At 36.2% G+C, this 15,020-nt stretch overlaps 2 protein-coding genes across 4 annotated transcripts; both read left to right on the top strand.

The window, feature by feature from the left end:
- The first annotated feature begins 736 nt into the window (after window positions 1-736).
- LOC148291259 (uncharacterized) lies at window positions 737-2,324 on the top strand. The gene is made up of 2 exons (XM_088245736.1): window positions 737-746; window positions 2,020-2,324. Exons 1-2 carry the CDS (start codon window positions 737-739, stop codon window positions 2,322-2,324), a joined length of 315 nt encoding a protein of 104 aa, XP_088101862.1.
- A 1,483-nt stretch (window positions 2,325-3,807) lies between these two features.
- LOC110752863 (uncharacterized) lies at window positions 3,808-11,405 on the top strand. 3 transcript variants are annotated; one of them, XM_021953611.2, is made up of 6 exons: window positions 3,808-5,410; window positions 5,979-6,198; window positions 6,303-6,385; window positions 6,712-6,781; window positions 7,830-7,962; window positions 10,442-11,405. In XM_021953611.2, the coding sequence occupies exon 1, from the start codon at window positions 3,979-3,981 to the stop codon at window positions 5,401-5,403; it is 1,425 nt and encodes a 474-aa protein (XP_021809303.2). In that variant the 5' UTR covers window positions 3,808-3,978; the 3' UTR covers window positions 5,404-5,410; window positions 5,979-6,198; window positions 6,303-6,385; window positions 6,712-6,781; window positions 7,830-7,962; window positions 10,442-11,405. The 3 variants fall into 3 exon arrangements, with proteins under 3 accessions (XP_021809303.2, XP_088102373.1, XP_021809305.2); XM_088246247.1 differs by lacking the exon at window positions 10,442-11,405 and having other exon boundaries at window positions 7,830-8,770; XM_021953613.2 differs by lacking the exon at window positions 10,442-11,405 and having other exon boundaries at window positions 3,808-5,386; window positions 7,830-8,769.
- Window positions 11,406-15,020: the final 3,615 nt, after the last annotated feature.

Here is a 15,020-nt window from a genome sequence, read left to right as displayed (position 1 = left end):
GATCTTTGGTCTACAAGTCAAGGACCCTTTTGGTGTATTGACTATAAACTATAAACAAAGTCATCATAAGTAAGCTCATCTGTTAAATGATCACTGGGAAAAATAGAGTATTTCTTAGGACAATACTTACATGCAATCTTGTCCACCCATTGTGATTAATGAATTTGTGCGATACACATGTCATGATCGTAACACTTAATTTGATTGATTTTTTGTTTATTTTGCAGATGTAGGAAATAAATAATTATGATTCTCATGTGTATGAAGAAAATTTGTTAATCACAATGGGGTGAACAAGTTTAATGCACCTAAATATTGCACCTAAGCATACCCCTTTTTTAACCAACCTACCTTGTATCTTTTAGATGTACCATTTAGTTTAAGCTTTACAATGGAGACCCATCTACGCGCTTACTGTTTGAAAAAACCAAACAACTCAGACTGCTAATTTGGTTTGGCTGGTTTGATCGGGTTTTCGGTCCAGATGCCCAGTTCTAGTGGAGACCCATCTATGCCCTACAGTTCGTTTTCCTATTTCGAACAAGGACAAGTTCTCATGTAGCATTATTATGGAGCGCTTGCATTTCTTCATTTATTTCTTCCACTTGTGACAATTTTTAAAATTTTCCCATTTGTAAAATGGTGTAGAAATGAAGGAGGTTTACCTATTTACAAGTTGAAGTGTGAAATTGAACAATTAAAATTGTATTACGTGTGAATCGAATAAATGAGTAGGATGGCAACACGTGAGTTAGGCAAACAGGTCAAGATGCGAGTAAAAGTTTGGGGTCCGACATGTGTTGCGACTATTGTGTTGGCATCGTGAGATGATCCATGACACTTGCTACAACCGACGGTTAAGATCACACAACGTAAACAACCGACGGTTAAGTTTTGGTTTACTGGTTTCTGGGTGTTCTTTAATGTAATTGCCTTGGCTCCCAACTTTCTTAGAAATTCATTTTTATTCAATTGCCTGTGGGAGGATCAAATACCGGTTTTCTTTGCTTTTTCTTTAATGGGTTCCTTTTCTTTAAAAGATCTGGGGATAAAGAATTTTTTTGCTGCTAGGATGATTGTGGGGTTGGGTTTTCGTGCACATTGTTTAACTATAGGAACATGATTAAGTGTTATAAGTTGTTCTTTTTCTTTCTTTTGTTTTTTTGGAAGTAAACTTGCATTCAATTTTCTGGGGTAGAAAGTAGAACCGGCTATGTGAAGTTAGATGCATCCCTTAAGAGTAAGCTTATTAAGTAAATGAAGCGTTCTTTCCATTCAGAACAGGTCCATATTATGTTTGTAGGTGAATAGGGTTGTGTGTTGTGTGTATTGTCTATGTGTGTTGCTCCACCAAAAAGGAACTACTTGAACTACTTTATGACTTCAAATTTTTATCATCCGAACTTGCAGTAATCATAGGAAACACCCACCTTGTGTTGTCATGCATCACCAATCTCACAGTTGTCCACACCATAAATCGAGTTCCTTCCTGGGACATGTAAAACTTCCACCTATGAGGTTATATGTTGGAATTTGATCGGAGTACTGTCATTGTCCAAGTGTTTGGGTGTATATGTCTTGCTCTCCAACCTTCTAAACACAACTTATAATCCCTTGCTCAGCAGTCAGCACTACGACAAATGATAAGCACTAGTTCTTTAATCTCTGTTTTATCACTTAGTAGTACTGGTTTATTGTGACGGCCAGTTCATATTATTTTCTCTTATTAGCTTGTTTCATTTAGTCAGCTAGCATTTTATACTTTTACTATGTCCAGGTCTTTCAATTAAGATGAAGTATTGTGCTAGCCGGGTCCAATGGAACACAAGAGTTCCGCATCAAATTCATTGTTTTTTACAGACGGAATAATATTTGGTTTGGTGCGAGAATTGCTTATGGAAGATAATATTTGAGTCTCTGTAAAGCTTTGGAGTCTTATCTTCTAAACCAATGTTTTCAAAGAATAAAGCAAAATGTGAGGCGTTTGAGTACTTGCAATGTGAAACTTGAATTTTATAGTTGAGAATATAAAAGGCCCCCATTGCATTTTCCTGGTGTGCCATCCGTCGCACTCTTTTAGGAGTTACTCTGTTTCAAGTGCAGAAAATGTGGGAAGATGTTCTGCCATTGCCAACTGCTTAGCGAGGAGGCCATCTTTTCCACTACCAACGCATTCCAACATTGCATCATCCAAAGTAACCCCACAACCAACTCTTCCAAACAGCGGTTCCATGTCAGGTGCTCCACGGCTAGTTCGAAGCCGGGCTGTGAGAAGGGACATCGTGCGAGACTGGAACTTTGACGAGGTTGTGATGGGGCGTTAGATTTTTCAAATATGACTCCAGAGTAGAAGGCTCTTTCCATGGTATAGTGCTAGGAGACAATAATCTTGCCATCTATTTTTGTTAGTTATGGCTGCAATTGAACTCACTTTTCCTCTGGAAGAGTTTGTGCATTTGTGACCATCTGAGAAATCGTCGCGTTGTTTATAATTTTACCCTTTTGGTAGTCTTTTGCAGATCAATCTTATTTCTCTAACTTGGTTTTCTGTTTTCGTTCTAGGGGTGTTTTGTCTCGATCTTTTTGCGGTTACTTTGCTTCAAAACAAATAGGGAAGGCAATTTGAAAAATCAGTCAACTTGAAAACCACTTAATTATTGAACTTCAAATAAATAAACAAATAGTGCCTTCAAGTTAAACAGTGAAATGTTGGCCATTAAAATCAAATGTTGAAGCGATTTCTGTTTTGGCCAACTCACAATCCTTAAAAAGATACCCGAAAGAGTAAAAGTTCTAATTGTTGGGACTGTATTGCAGTTGCAGGGCGGGTCTCAGCAGCATTGTCCCCCTTCTTTTTGAAGGACTTCCTCATTAGGAGGGGACTAATAAACCCAAGTGTAAAGAGAGGATTAACTAGTCACATGCTCACATGGGGTTTCACACGCGCACACACACCCACCCATATTGGCCTAATTTATACTGACATATAATATCTTGTACATCAAGCTCAATATTTTCCTTATATGCATGTTACATTGGCAAAAAGAATATAAAAAATTATGTTCATCCCAAGCAAACTTCTTCTAATATGAATCAAAATATACATGTGTTATAATATGGGTTCACTGATAACACAACGTGAAAGGTTAGAATTATAAATAAATAAATAAGTAGAAATGCTATTTAGACACATAAGATTGACCACATTAGTTGATGACCTTATTTTCAGTTAATGTGGTCATGCCATGTCAATTAATGAATATTGTCATGTTGATTATATTTTTATTTACTTATCTTTCAATAATTCTTTAAAATAAAAAATAAAATTAATCCTACCTTTATGCATGTGAAAATATTTTCTATTGTAGATGCTATAAATTGAAAATATTTTCTATTGTAGATACTATAAATCAATCTCTTTCATTCTATGTCTTCTGATTTTACCTTTTAACTAATCAACTAATCCAATATACCGAGTGAGTTGAATCAAATTAAGTCCAATTTGGCAATAGAAAAGGCAAAATACGTTCTCAAAATTTTGCATGATGGGTAAAATATATTTATTCATTTATATACAAGTTAAATCAAACTATCTTCTTTTAAATTTTGTGTGCAGTTGGTTTAAATGAGTTTAATGATATGCATTTAATTAAAACAGCTGGTGTTTCCGTGTTTTTTTACTTTTTACTTTTTTACGCGCAACAACTCAGCAACTGAGTCACCGAGTTATCACACCGACCTTTCATTTTACATTTTGAAAACCAAAATGGCGCCATAACAATACATTCCCTCTTCTTTTCGTCTGTCTAACTGTCTCTCTCTCTCTCTCTCTCTCTCTCTCTCTCTCTCTGTGTGTTCCTCTGCAACAAGTAAGCGAAAGCGATCGAGCGAGAGTATTGAGTTCAACGATTGAGCGAGTGATTTTCTCGGTTCTCTCTCTGTAACGACTGTGTGAAATTTTGGGTTCTGAAAGCAAGAATGGCGTGGTCTGCTATAAAGCGCAGACAATTGGAGGATGGTTTTGGTTCCTTTGAGTTTCAGTTTCAGACCCAGAAGAGGAAGAGGTCTTCTAGGGTTTCTGAGACCCAACGGAATGTAGCCGTTGAGGAAAAGTCGACTGTTGGTCTTCCTCTGTGCATGGGTTTGGCTTCGTCTGCTACAAAAAATGCCAACCAGGAATCAGAAGAGGGTTTTGATGAAATCTGTCAAACCCAGAAGAGGAAGAGGTCTTCTAGGGTTTCTGAGACCCAACGGAATGTAGCCGTTGAGGAAAAGTTGACTGTTGGTCTTCCTCTGTGCAAGGGTTTGGCTTCGTCTGCTACAAAAAATGCCAACCCGGAATCAGAAGAGGGTTTTGATGAAATCTGTCAAACCCAGAAGAGGAAGAGGTCTTCTAGGGTTTCTGAGACCCAACGGAAGGAAAATTCGACTGTTGGTCTTCCTCTGCGCAAAGCCAAAGGTTTGGCTTCATCTGCTTCAAAAGGGACGTTGGATTGTTCTAAGGTCTTGGATTCTCTGATGAACCTCAGCCATGCGAGCTACTTCAACAAGCCTGTTGTTGATCCTGTGGCTGAGAATTTGCCGGGTTATTTCGAAGAAATCTGGAGGCCGATGGATTTGGGTACTGTGAAATCGAAATTGGAGAGGGGTGTCTACTCCAGCGCTGATGGCTTTGCTGCTGATGTCAGGCTTATCTTCTCAAATGCTTTCAGATATTTCAATATTGGAAGTAGAAATCGTGCAGCAGCCAAGCATCTGAGTGGGGTTTTTGAGACCCAATGGAAAAAAGCCGAGGAGAAAATGTCAAATACTGCTTGTCCTCCTCCTACTCCTCCTCTGCCCAAACGGAGACCAAATGGCAAGAGCTCTTCTGCTTGTAGGGTTCTTATGCAAAGTCAAGGGGTTGTTGGGGTTTCTGATTCTCACTCAGTTAAGTCAACCAAAGATGATGACTTGGGCACCCTTGTTCATCATGCCATGTATCAGGCCACAGACAATCTTTCTCCATGTAAGGCTAGGCGAATTCAGTCGCTCAAGATGCGATTTTCGGGTACAATACGGAAAGCAAACAAGATACTTAAAGGTCTACCTGATTCTCCACCAAGGAGAAAATTGATGCATCGGACGGAGCAAAGAGAATCGGCTCGCCGTGCCATTATGAACATGGAGAAGTCAGTCCAATTTGAGGACCCTTTAAAGGATCTCAAAGAACTTGAGATTCTGTGTGGCTGTGGCAGTGAAAAGGTCTACCTTGGATTGCCCCTTAAGCATTTGGGTTTGTACCTCAAGGAAGATGACGAGTTGCAGGGTCAGGACGAGGAGGCTTTTCTGAATGGAGATTGGGAGGAAGGCGAGATCTGCTGGCAGGAAGGCGATTGGGAGGAAGGTGAGATCCGCTCATGAAGTACAGGTTACAAGCCACCTTGCCCCTGTTATTTGTTGTATATCGTAGTTGATTATATACTATAGTAATTCTGATTTTTTATTGTTGAGATGCCAGATTTGGAATATAACCCACTGCTCGACAAGATAGATGACTTAGAATCTTGCTATTAGGGAATCTCTTTAAGTTTTACTTTCTAATTTGTTATAGATGAGGTTTCCAATGTGGATATAGTTGTATCTGCCCGATGCAATCCTACACATCTAGATATCTTGGAAACATTAGCAAAGTATGCACTGTTATGATGCATATAAGATAACATGTTTGTATGTTCCAGGATATAATTTGTTATAGATGAGGTTTCCAATGTGGATATCGTTTCTAAAATGTTTTACTTCTTGGAACTTTTTCCAGGATACAACTGAAGACAAAGTGTGTATGTTCTGTTGTGTGTGTTTGTGTATACTACCCATGTTCATTGGCCATATACATTATACATATCATATCATACATTGTACGTGTCAGATGAAGTGGACCATTTTGCTCTCTCTCTACTCTTTGTATTGTTTATTTTGTTTTTTTTTTTTTATGCCAGTTTTTGTGTGATTGCTATTTGATGGCTAATGCAACTGAGAGCGAATGGTTTGGGCATGAGGGACAAAAGGATGTAAGTTGGCAATAAAACTGAAATCAAATCACACGGAAGCTTATCAAGAACTTGGAGACAATTCCCCATCTTCGCAGGTGCATCAGCAGCAGCTTTTCTTTCCCTATGAACGCAAACCATAGAGAAATTCCAAACTCCAGCTAATCAGGTTTCTGCATCTTTAAGTCTGTTTTGATTTATTAAAGGAATGAAATGATGAATAAGTGTTTTGCAACTGTACAAATAAAATGATTTCTTGTATAAGCTGTTCAGTTGCAAGGGTTGTTGCTATGGAGTGTGTGCCCCACACGTCTAATCCCAGCATTGGCATTTGCTTCAGTAACCCTGATAATCAGGTACCCCATCTCCGTTTCACCTCAAAATTTATGCTTTAAAGATGAATGACATTTCATGCAACAATTTACAGAGCTGCTACTGTTTAGGAAATCTATGCTACCAATTTGTGTTTGTTGGTTTCATCTTGTCTGGTGTTTATGCCTTGTTTAGGAAAGCTAGGTAAATAAAAATTGGGTTTGTTAATACACACTTTGTGCCCTGTAGAGTTTTCAGTTTGCTATTCCCTGCACTTATCCAAATTTCGTTTGAGCTAGTATAGAAGCTTGGGATTGCTCTTTATAATAGTTTTTTCTTTCAATTTCTTTTGGCTTGGTGGCTGGTACAGTTTGCATTGCTATTGGAGTTGTGTGGCCTTCATCATCTCTTCAATAAGGGTTATATCATGGCTATTTCAGGTAAAATTGCTAAAGATTTTATATTATAGATAATATTTGTTTTTGTTAACTTGAAAAGGAAAATGGAGTGAAAATTCCATTATTGATTGTTCTAATAGGTTTTCTTGTGACCTTCCATACAGTAAATGATTCGTTATCTTTGCTTTATGCTTAGCTAACATTGTTCTTAAGAAACTGCTACTTTCATTAATATAATGTATCACAATCATTTCTAAAAGTGCTATAAAAAGGTCTGTGCAGTGATCTTTTTGTAATAGCTTCTATAGTGATGTCTTGGAAGCTATAATCCTTTTTTTTTTTTTGGTTTCAAATAGTTCCTACTTGGCTTAGAAGGATCTATATATGCCACTCAAAGACGATGAGATCTTTGAGCATGTACATGGGAGGTGACAATAAGTTAAATTTCTTGGCTATAGACCATGGGTTGATAAGTTAGTACTTTTATAAGGCGGTGAAGATCATCATGTGGAGATATAAAGGAGCTATTGGCTTAGATTCACATTTTACGATCAATAGGAACGGTTGAGAAGGTTGGTGTGCAAGGGACTCAGTTGCATTCTTTTAATTGAGACATCTCAAAGTGTTTGAGGAATTCACATCCCACAAATTGATGCTTTCTTTGAGAGCCACCTCAACAGGATTTTCTATTTTGTTATAGATAATTTAGAATCTTGCTATTATTAGGGAATCTCTTTTAAGTTTTACTTTCTAATGTGTTATAGATGAGATTTCCAATGTGGATATAGTTGTCTCTGCCTGATGCAATCCTAGACATCCAGATATCTTGGAAACATTAGCATTGTGCTTGGTCATTAAGTTTATTTTTTTTTGTTCTGAGTACATTGCTTTCTGAGTTTATCATTGTGCTAGTTTTTCTTTCTTCTTTTTGGTTTAATAAAGAATGATAATGATGCAAGCCAGAATATTTAGCATCTTGAGCAACAAATTATTCCTTGTAAAAGAGTGTTTCTGCATCTTTATGTTGGTTTTGATTTAATAAGGATTTCTTGTCAAAGATGTTCAGTTGCAAAGGTTGTTGGCTGGTCAGGTCCCCCCAATATTTTTTTCCCTCTTGTACTGTCTCTTCGCGTCAATAATGCCATAATATGAAGGAAAACTATGGAGTGTGCCCCCTTCTTTTAAACCCTGCAGTGGCATTTGCTTCAGTGACTGATAATCAGGTACACCATCTTCATTTCTCCTTTATATTTATGAAATAACCCAATCAGTGTTTTCTTTGTTTTTTTCTTTTGTGGCTTAGATTTCTCCCTCCTTTTTTGTTTCTTTTTTTGGGGTCTCATTTATGTTGCTGTCACTATGGTTATGTTTTAAAGATTAATGACATTTAATGCAACAATTTACAGAGCTGCTACTGTTTAGGAAATCTATGCTACCTATTTGTGTTCTTTGGTTTCGTCTTATCAGATGTTTTGAGCTTGTTTAGGAAATCAGTGGTAAATAAAATTTAGGTTTGTCTCATACTAGTATGATTTTCACTGAGAACTCGGGTTGACGAAGAAGAAAGGTTGTAAGTGAGTTTTAAAGTATACTATCTGCATCTTATGATATCTTGAGGTAGTATGAGCATTATATATAGATTAGAATGCCCAGCAAGCAGCAGTGAATTTTTTATATAAGTTGCCGTATCTGGTAAATAAAATTGTATACAGCTCTGGTTAGAGTTCATTTGGTATTGTAATATTTCACCTTTTCAAACGTTTTCTGTCAATGTACATGAGCACAAATTTAAGTCCACTCAATCTTTCTTTTATTATCATCAATGACTGAAAATCAAATAAACAGAAACCTTAGAAGTTCCACGTTTTAAACAATTGCCAGAGCTGATGAGGGCACTCCAAACAATAAAAATAGGAAACCATTTTTATTTGGACATGTTAAACAGGATCCTTGGTTCTCATCATTTACCAAAAACCATGTACTTTCTGATGTGCCTAAGAGCATTTCCAGCCGTGGAGGCTGGGCTCGGGCTTGGGGGGGAGGGGGTGGGATTTGGGCAAAAAAAGGGTTTCCAGCCCCCAAGGCTGGCCCGGGCAGGAGGTGGGGTCCATGAGCCTAGGCTGGCCTGAGGGCAAGGCGAGCCTGAGGTCCAGCCTGAGTTTTGGGATGACGTCAGCCCTTGAATTTGATTTTTTTTTTTGGCAATAAAATAATGAATTTTTTTTTTTAAATACCAATAAATTAATAAATTTTTTCCTATAAATACCAACCAATACTCTTCACTTTTAACACCAAATACTCATACATTTTCTACTCCAACTATTATTCACTTTCTACTCAATATTTTTTTCACTTCCAAGTTTTTTTTTTCACTTTCTACCCAAAAATCTTATCCGAAAATATTATCCAAATTAATTGTTTAGGTAAAAAAATTTGTGAAAAAAACAAAAAAATGAATAGTATTTGCCCTTTGCCATGGCAATGGGTGGAAACACATATTGCTTTTTGCAATGGCAGCCACTATTCATGTGAATAGTAGCTGCCCTAGCCCCGCCCCTAGCCATGGCAAAGGGCAAACTGCTGGAAGTGCTCTAAGCCTGCAGTGGGGCAGAGTTTCTAATGGGGAGCAGACGCAGTTTCTGTTACTGTTTGATCTCAAATTATACCATCCCTGCTCTATAGTTTCTAACTGTTATGTGTATCAGAGTAGAATAACTAGTAAGGTTGGCTGGGCACACCATAAATTTGACTTGGTTTACCCTTCTACAGTTTAAAAACTTGTACATTAAGCTTATTTTTTAAAATGTATGGACTTTTGGGTTGTGTGTAGATTGTTCTGATTTTAGCATTGTGTTAATTGATTTTGATTCAATTATGGTCAGTATATGTCCCGGGCCCTTTTTCAGGTGATAGAAGCAAGTCAGGCATTTTAAGAGCTTCTTTTTCTTTAACTTTTAATAGGATTTTCTTTTCTTAACTACTGCTGTCAACTCTTTGGGTTCTGATTTTCTGATTGTCATTGTAAGTCTTCTGATTGAGCATGATATTGTCTTTGTGTTATGATTTTCTGATGGGTATCGTGTTTACTTTTGTTTTTACTATATCTTTTGTGCCTAAACATATCTTGCTCTCTTTCCTTGTTGTTGGGTTAGTTTGCGACCTAGGTTTGTTTTCACTAGTATTATGTATAAGATCATTTAAAAATTTGTTTAAACATATCTTTGGTTCCAATTCTTCATTGCTTGTTTATCTTGTTTGATGTTTGAGCTTTATTTTCGCGTATTGAGATGTTGGAGATTTTCGGGTACTGATATGTTTGAACAATATATATTTTAAGATAACAATACATTAAGGTTACCATCCAAATGTTTGCGTTTTCCTGAAATATACTCTTGAAGAAATCTTTGGTCCCAATTCTTCATTGCTTGTTTTATCTTGTATGATGGTGAACCTTATTTTCAGGTGCAAAGATGTTTGAGCTCCAAGGTTTTCTTTTTAAATTTTTTGTTTTTGCATGATTTCAATATCAATATTGTTCGTATTAAAATAAAAGAATTGACATATTGGCTGAAAATATGGGGATAAATGGACCTCATAAGGAAAGAAACAAAGATAATAGATTTACCTATTCCATTGTCTAATTGAGAATCAAGTGTCCCATAATGGACATTCAATTTAATCTTGTTTTTCTTTTTGGTTTAGGTCAAAATCTTGTTGCATACGGTTGGCCAATGTCAAACCTTGTAAGTCCAAATCAGACAGTGTGAATTGGAGAATGTTCTGTTATCTGTTTTCTGCACTTACCTTACCCCATACTAATATAATTTTCATAGGATTATGTGACTATATGAGATCTTGAGGTAATTGTGTGAGTACGTATATACAATCCAAATAGAAACAGATTAGTAATTGAGTTGTTGCATTTAGTTCTCTACTAGCTAATTGTTACATTAGTAGTGGATCATAAATTGTCAGTTCTCTTCAATAGTCTGGGGAATATAAGATTCAATTTTATTAAGTATTGTATTGTTTCACATGTTTTGAAAATTGATAGATGTCATTTTCTTTTGAAAAAAGTTCACTATATATGTTATTAGTTGGTGCTATAATCTTGATATGTTTCTGTTTTCTGACGGCTCTTCAGGGAAATTGAAGTATTTCTCATAATATGATGAAAACTATGGACTGTGTGCCCCCATCGTCACTGTCATTTGATTCTCTGTGTTCTTTGTTGTCTTCTGTGCCTTAGATTTCTCTCTCCCCCCTCCCCTCTTTTAAAGATGAATGACATTTCATGCAACAATTTACGGAGTGGTTAACTGTTTTATGAAATCTATGCTACCAATTTGTGTTCGATGGTTTCATCTTGTCAGGTGTTTGAGCCTTGTTTAGGAAATCTGTGGTAAATAAAATTTGTGTTTGTTAATACAGACTTTGTGCCTTGTAGAGTCTTATCCAAATTGTATACTAGTATGATTTTCACTGAGAACTTGGGTTAATGAAGAAGACAGGTTTTAATTTTTGAAGTATGCTATCTGCATCTTATGAGATCTTGAGGTAGTGTGAGCATTATATATAGGATTAGAATGCCCAACAGGCAGCAGCTCTGGTTAGAGTTGATTTAGTATTGTATTTGTTCACCCCAAAAAGGGTGGCTTTGTATTTATTTATTGTTTTTGATACAAACGATATTCTACTTTAATCTAATCTAAACTATATGAACTTAAATATTCAAAGCCCTTTAGTGGGCTGGTGTATGTTTTGCATGATGTGTTTGCACAAGTGTGCTACTATTAGTATTGTTAAGCCCAATCGAAAGAGGTAATTCAGATAAAACTGGAATACTAGTCTTGCGCATTATGAAATCTTAACTCATTTTCAAGCCATTGCGCTCTAAGTAGAGAACTTGTTGTGATTGATTTTTTTTTTTAAAATATCTCCAATTTGGACAAACTTAATCAGGAATGCACTAGTATTTAAATCATCACATGATTTAGATATCAATTGGAAATCATACCATCTGAGGAAGAAAGCATTGCAAAATAAAGAGTTTCAACATGAGTTGTCAATTGGAAACCCCGAAATGAAAGCAAGTTGAGAAGTTGATATTATTTTAGAGATAGATAGTCTATCCATGTGCCTTCGAATTCTGGTAATATAACCACTCTCAATTGCATTGTGACAGCAAGCCAAGTAGCCCAAAGACTAGGGAACAACTTTCCCTAAATTACTGCTGAAATTAAGTAGCCATGGAAATTGGGAATCGGGGTTCCCAAGTTTAATTTTCACCAAAAGAATCGTCATTTCACAATTTCTTTTGAGCATGAATTCTTTCTCATTGTGATTTTTGTCATTTACAAAATTTAACATGCATAAATCCAAATATTGAAATTATTAATTGCAAGAAATCTAAACAATGGAGATCTAAATTCTGTAATTTAAAAATTCTTTGCAATTTTCAATTACTTCATCAAAACAGAGAGTTAGGGTTCTTATAAGCCCTCATCCCAGCCTACAAAATACGACATGATTAATGGCACTTCTATAACTGTAGGGAGTTTTTCAATATTTTAATTGTGTGTAATTGTTTTTTAAGTTGTTTTGTTTTGACTCGAGGTGGTCAAGTTCCGGTTTATCCCTCGAATTGGAACCAAAACCCAAACTTACACAAGATCTAGTTTGGTTCAGTTTTAATAAAACGTTTGTGGTTTGGAAGAAGAGAAAAAGAGGATGATGTGAAGAGAGAAATGAGAAGAATAGTTAAATAGAAAGAAGAGTGAAATAGGAAAAGAGAAAATATACAATAGGGAAAGAGGTGAAGAGATAATGGGCAAGAGAGAGGAAAACGAAGAAGTGAAAAAGAGACACAACAATAAATGAGTAAGATTCACTGAAAGAAAACCTAGAGTTGTTATTTAGTTGAGTATTAATTGGGCTAAAGTATCGACATATTACTTTGGGTTACCAATGTGATTTGAATATTAATTTGGCTTACTAATAAACTTGGATATTAATGAATATGTACGCTTAACAAAACTGGTCTAATTCAATTTGAATCGATTTTTCCAAGGCAAGAATTAGGACGGGAACCAATCCTAAATGGTTCGGTTGGTTTTTTTAGCCTCCTCCATTGAGTATAAGGGTCTTGGTTTACCCTTGATAAATATGCAGAATTTTTCCCAATTCGGATGGAATCAAACATATTTAGGAATGCATTGTGCATAAAAAATTTGAACTATCAAAACGTTTAAGTACGACTAGTAAGTTAACTCATCAACACCAACATTAATTCTTTCTCATGATCTTTCAACTTTACTCCCCTAGTCTCTACAACTACTTTCCATGCGTAGTTCATCTAACCTAGACCACCTAGACATTACTTTGGATGGAATTATCTTAACACTGGTATTCGAAGTCAAATCCAACAATCTCAGATTGGCCAAGTTTCCTATTGCTTTTGGTAATTCCTCAAAAGAAGATTTTTCATGCTAAGAATCTCAAGTTTCGTTAATTCTCTGAGTGCAGAGATGTTCTTTAATGACCAATGACATTCATCTAGATGCAATGTTTAGAGGTATGTTAGGAGATTGAAAGATGAAGGTACTAATGAAATACAAGTTCTACTATCCTCTAGTGTACGATTATAATCTAGAACTAACGTACTTAATCTAAGTTACAATATATTTAGTCTATAATATGCAATACATAGTTTAATATTAATTTTAAAAAAATACAATTTCAATGGGTAAGCCTAGCCTAGCCAGGTCAAGCCCATGAAAGCCTGATGTCCATGGGCGGGCTTAGGCCAAGGCATTGAAATCCAACTCCGGCCAAACTCAACCCTAAATAATGATTATACCATAAATGACTTTCTATAAATACAATTCATCCCCTCCATTTCTCCTCACACCCAAACTCTCCAAAACATTCCTCCCTCTCTTCCTCTCCTCCTCCACCATTAAAGTCACTATTTATCCCAGTTACTATTCATCCAAGACCACTATTTATACTCGAAACCGCTCATCGTGTCTACTATTCATCGTTTCGTGTCATCTTCATCTGGGATACTATTCACTCAACTTACTATTCATCTCACTGTTTTACCAAGGTAATTCCTATTCCTTATCTCGTATTTCATTCTTTTTAATTCCATATTCCTTTTTCTAAAGTGTTACTCTGCCCAATTTAAAATTGGTAAATTCAATTAATTCTATTTTTTAAAATTGGGTAATTTTCCAAGTTATTCCTAAAATTGAACCCTTATACTGTTACTCTGCCTTTTTGAATTCTCATCAAAATATTCTGATGGGCCTATATTTCACATTTTCTTTCGACTATTATTACCAGAACCAATTATACCTATTTCCTCTAGTCCAGATGTATGAACAATATTAGATTATTTGGACTTTAACCTTACCGTATCGTGAACTGGCTGTTTTTGGACCAAGGATGGAACTTGAAGGACACTCTCGCTACCATACGAGGTAAGTTGGTTATATTTTTATTTCTGGTAGGGGTAGTTGGCCTACAGGAATCGGTCGTCAGACAAGTAGATTATGGGTACCCGATAAACGTTTGCGAAAGTTGTGTGAGCATGCCAACTGTTTTTGGATCCTATATTTATATGGAAATGGTTTGTGTTGTGCATATTCTTTTAATTGTTTTTCTTAAACAGTATTATATTATTTTCACTATCTATTTTCAAACATGGTCGGAGCCCCATATGGGCTGATGAACGTATATGATGCTCTCTCCTACTTGTCCTTGTAGATCAAAATCCTTGAGCGTCGCCTTGTTGCTGTTTCCAAACCTGTCAATAGTTTGTTCATGTTCCTTGTCCATATTCGACAAGTCGTGATTTCCTCTCCTTGGAGCAGACTGTGTTTGTGGTTCATGTCCCTCCTCTGTCTATAAATAAAGGATGGGTTGGTGTTCGGTTCATTTTTACACATGATTTATCATGTTATTCACCTAATATTTTGAGTTAGTTCTTGACATTTTATAGCTTTTTACTTCCTCTTTTTGTTTTCATAGGTTTTACCTCGGTTAGAATGAAAATGAGCTAAAAACGCATTATTGGTTATAAATTCTGTTTTTGTTCATTTGCGTAGGTCAACTTCTTGGCCTTGGATCAACAAGCTCCGGTGCTCGGATGAGGTGAAGATCTTCATGAAACTTGTTCCAATGGATGTTAACTACAACATATCCGACTTTGAGCTTCATTGAGCAAGTATTGCCTAGCCAGCCTATCCAGCTGATCCAGCATGTTACCACAACTTTG

This window comes from Prunus avium, chromosome 8 (genome assembly GCF_965620075.1).
Source record: "Prunus avium chromosome 8, drPruAviu1.hap1.1, whole genome shotgun sequence".
Classification (NCBI taxonomy): domain Eukaryota; kingdom Viridiplantae; phylum Streptophyta; class Magnoliopsida; order Rosales; family Rosaceae; genus Prunus; species Prunus avium.
This window is presented reverse-complemented; position numbering and strand designations above follow the sequence as displayed.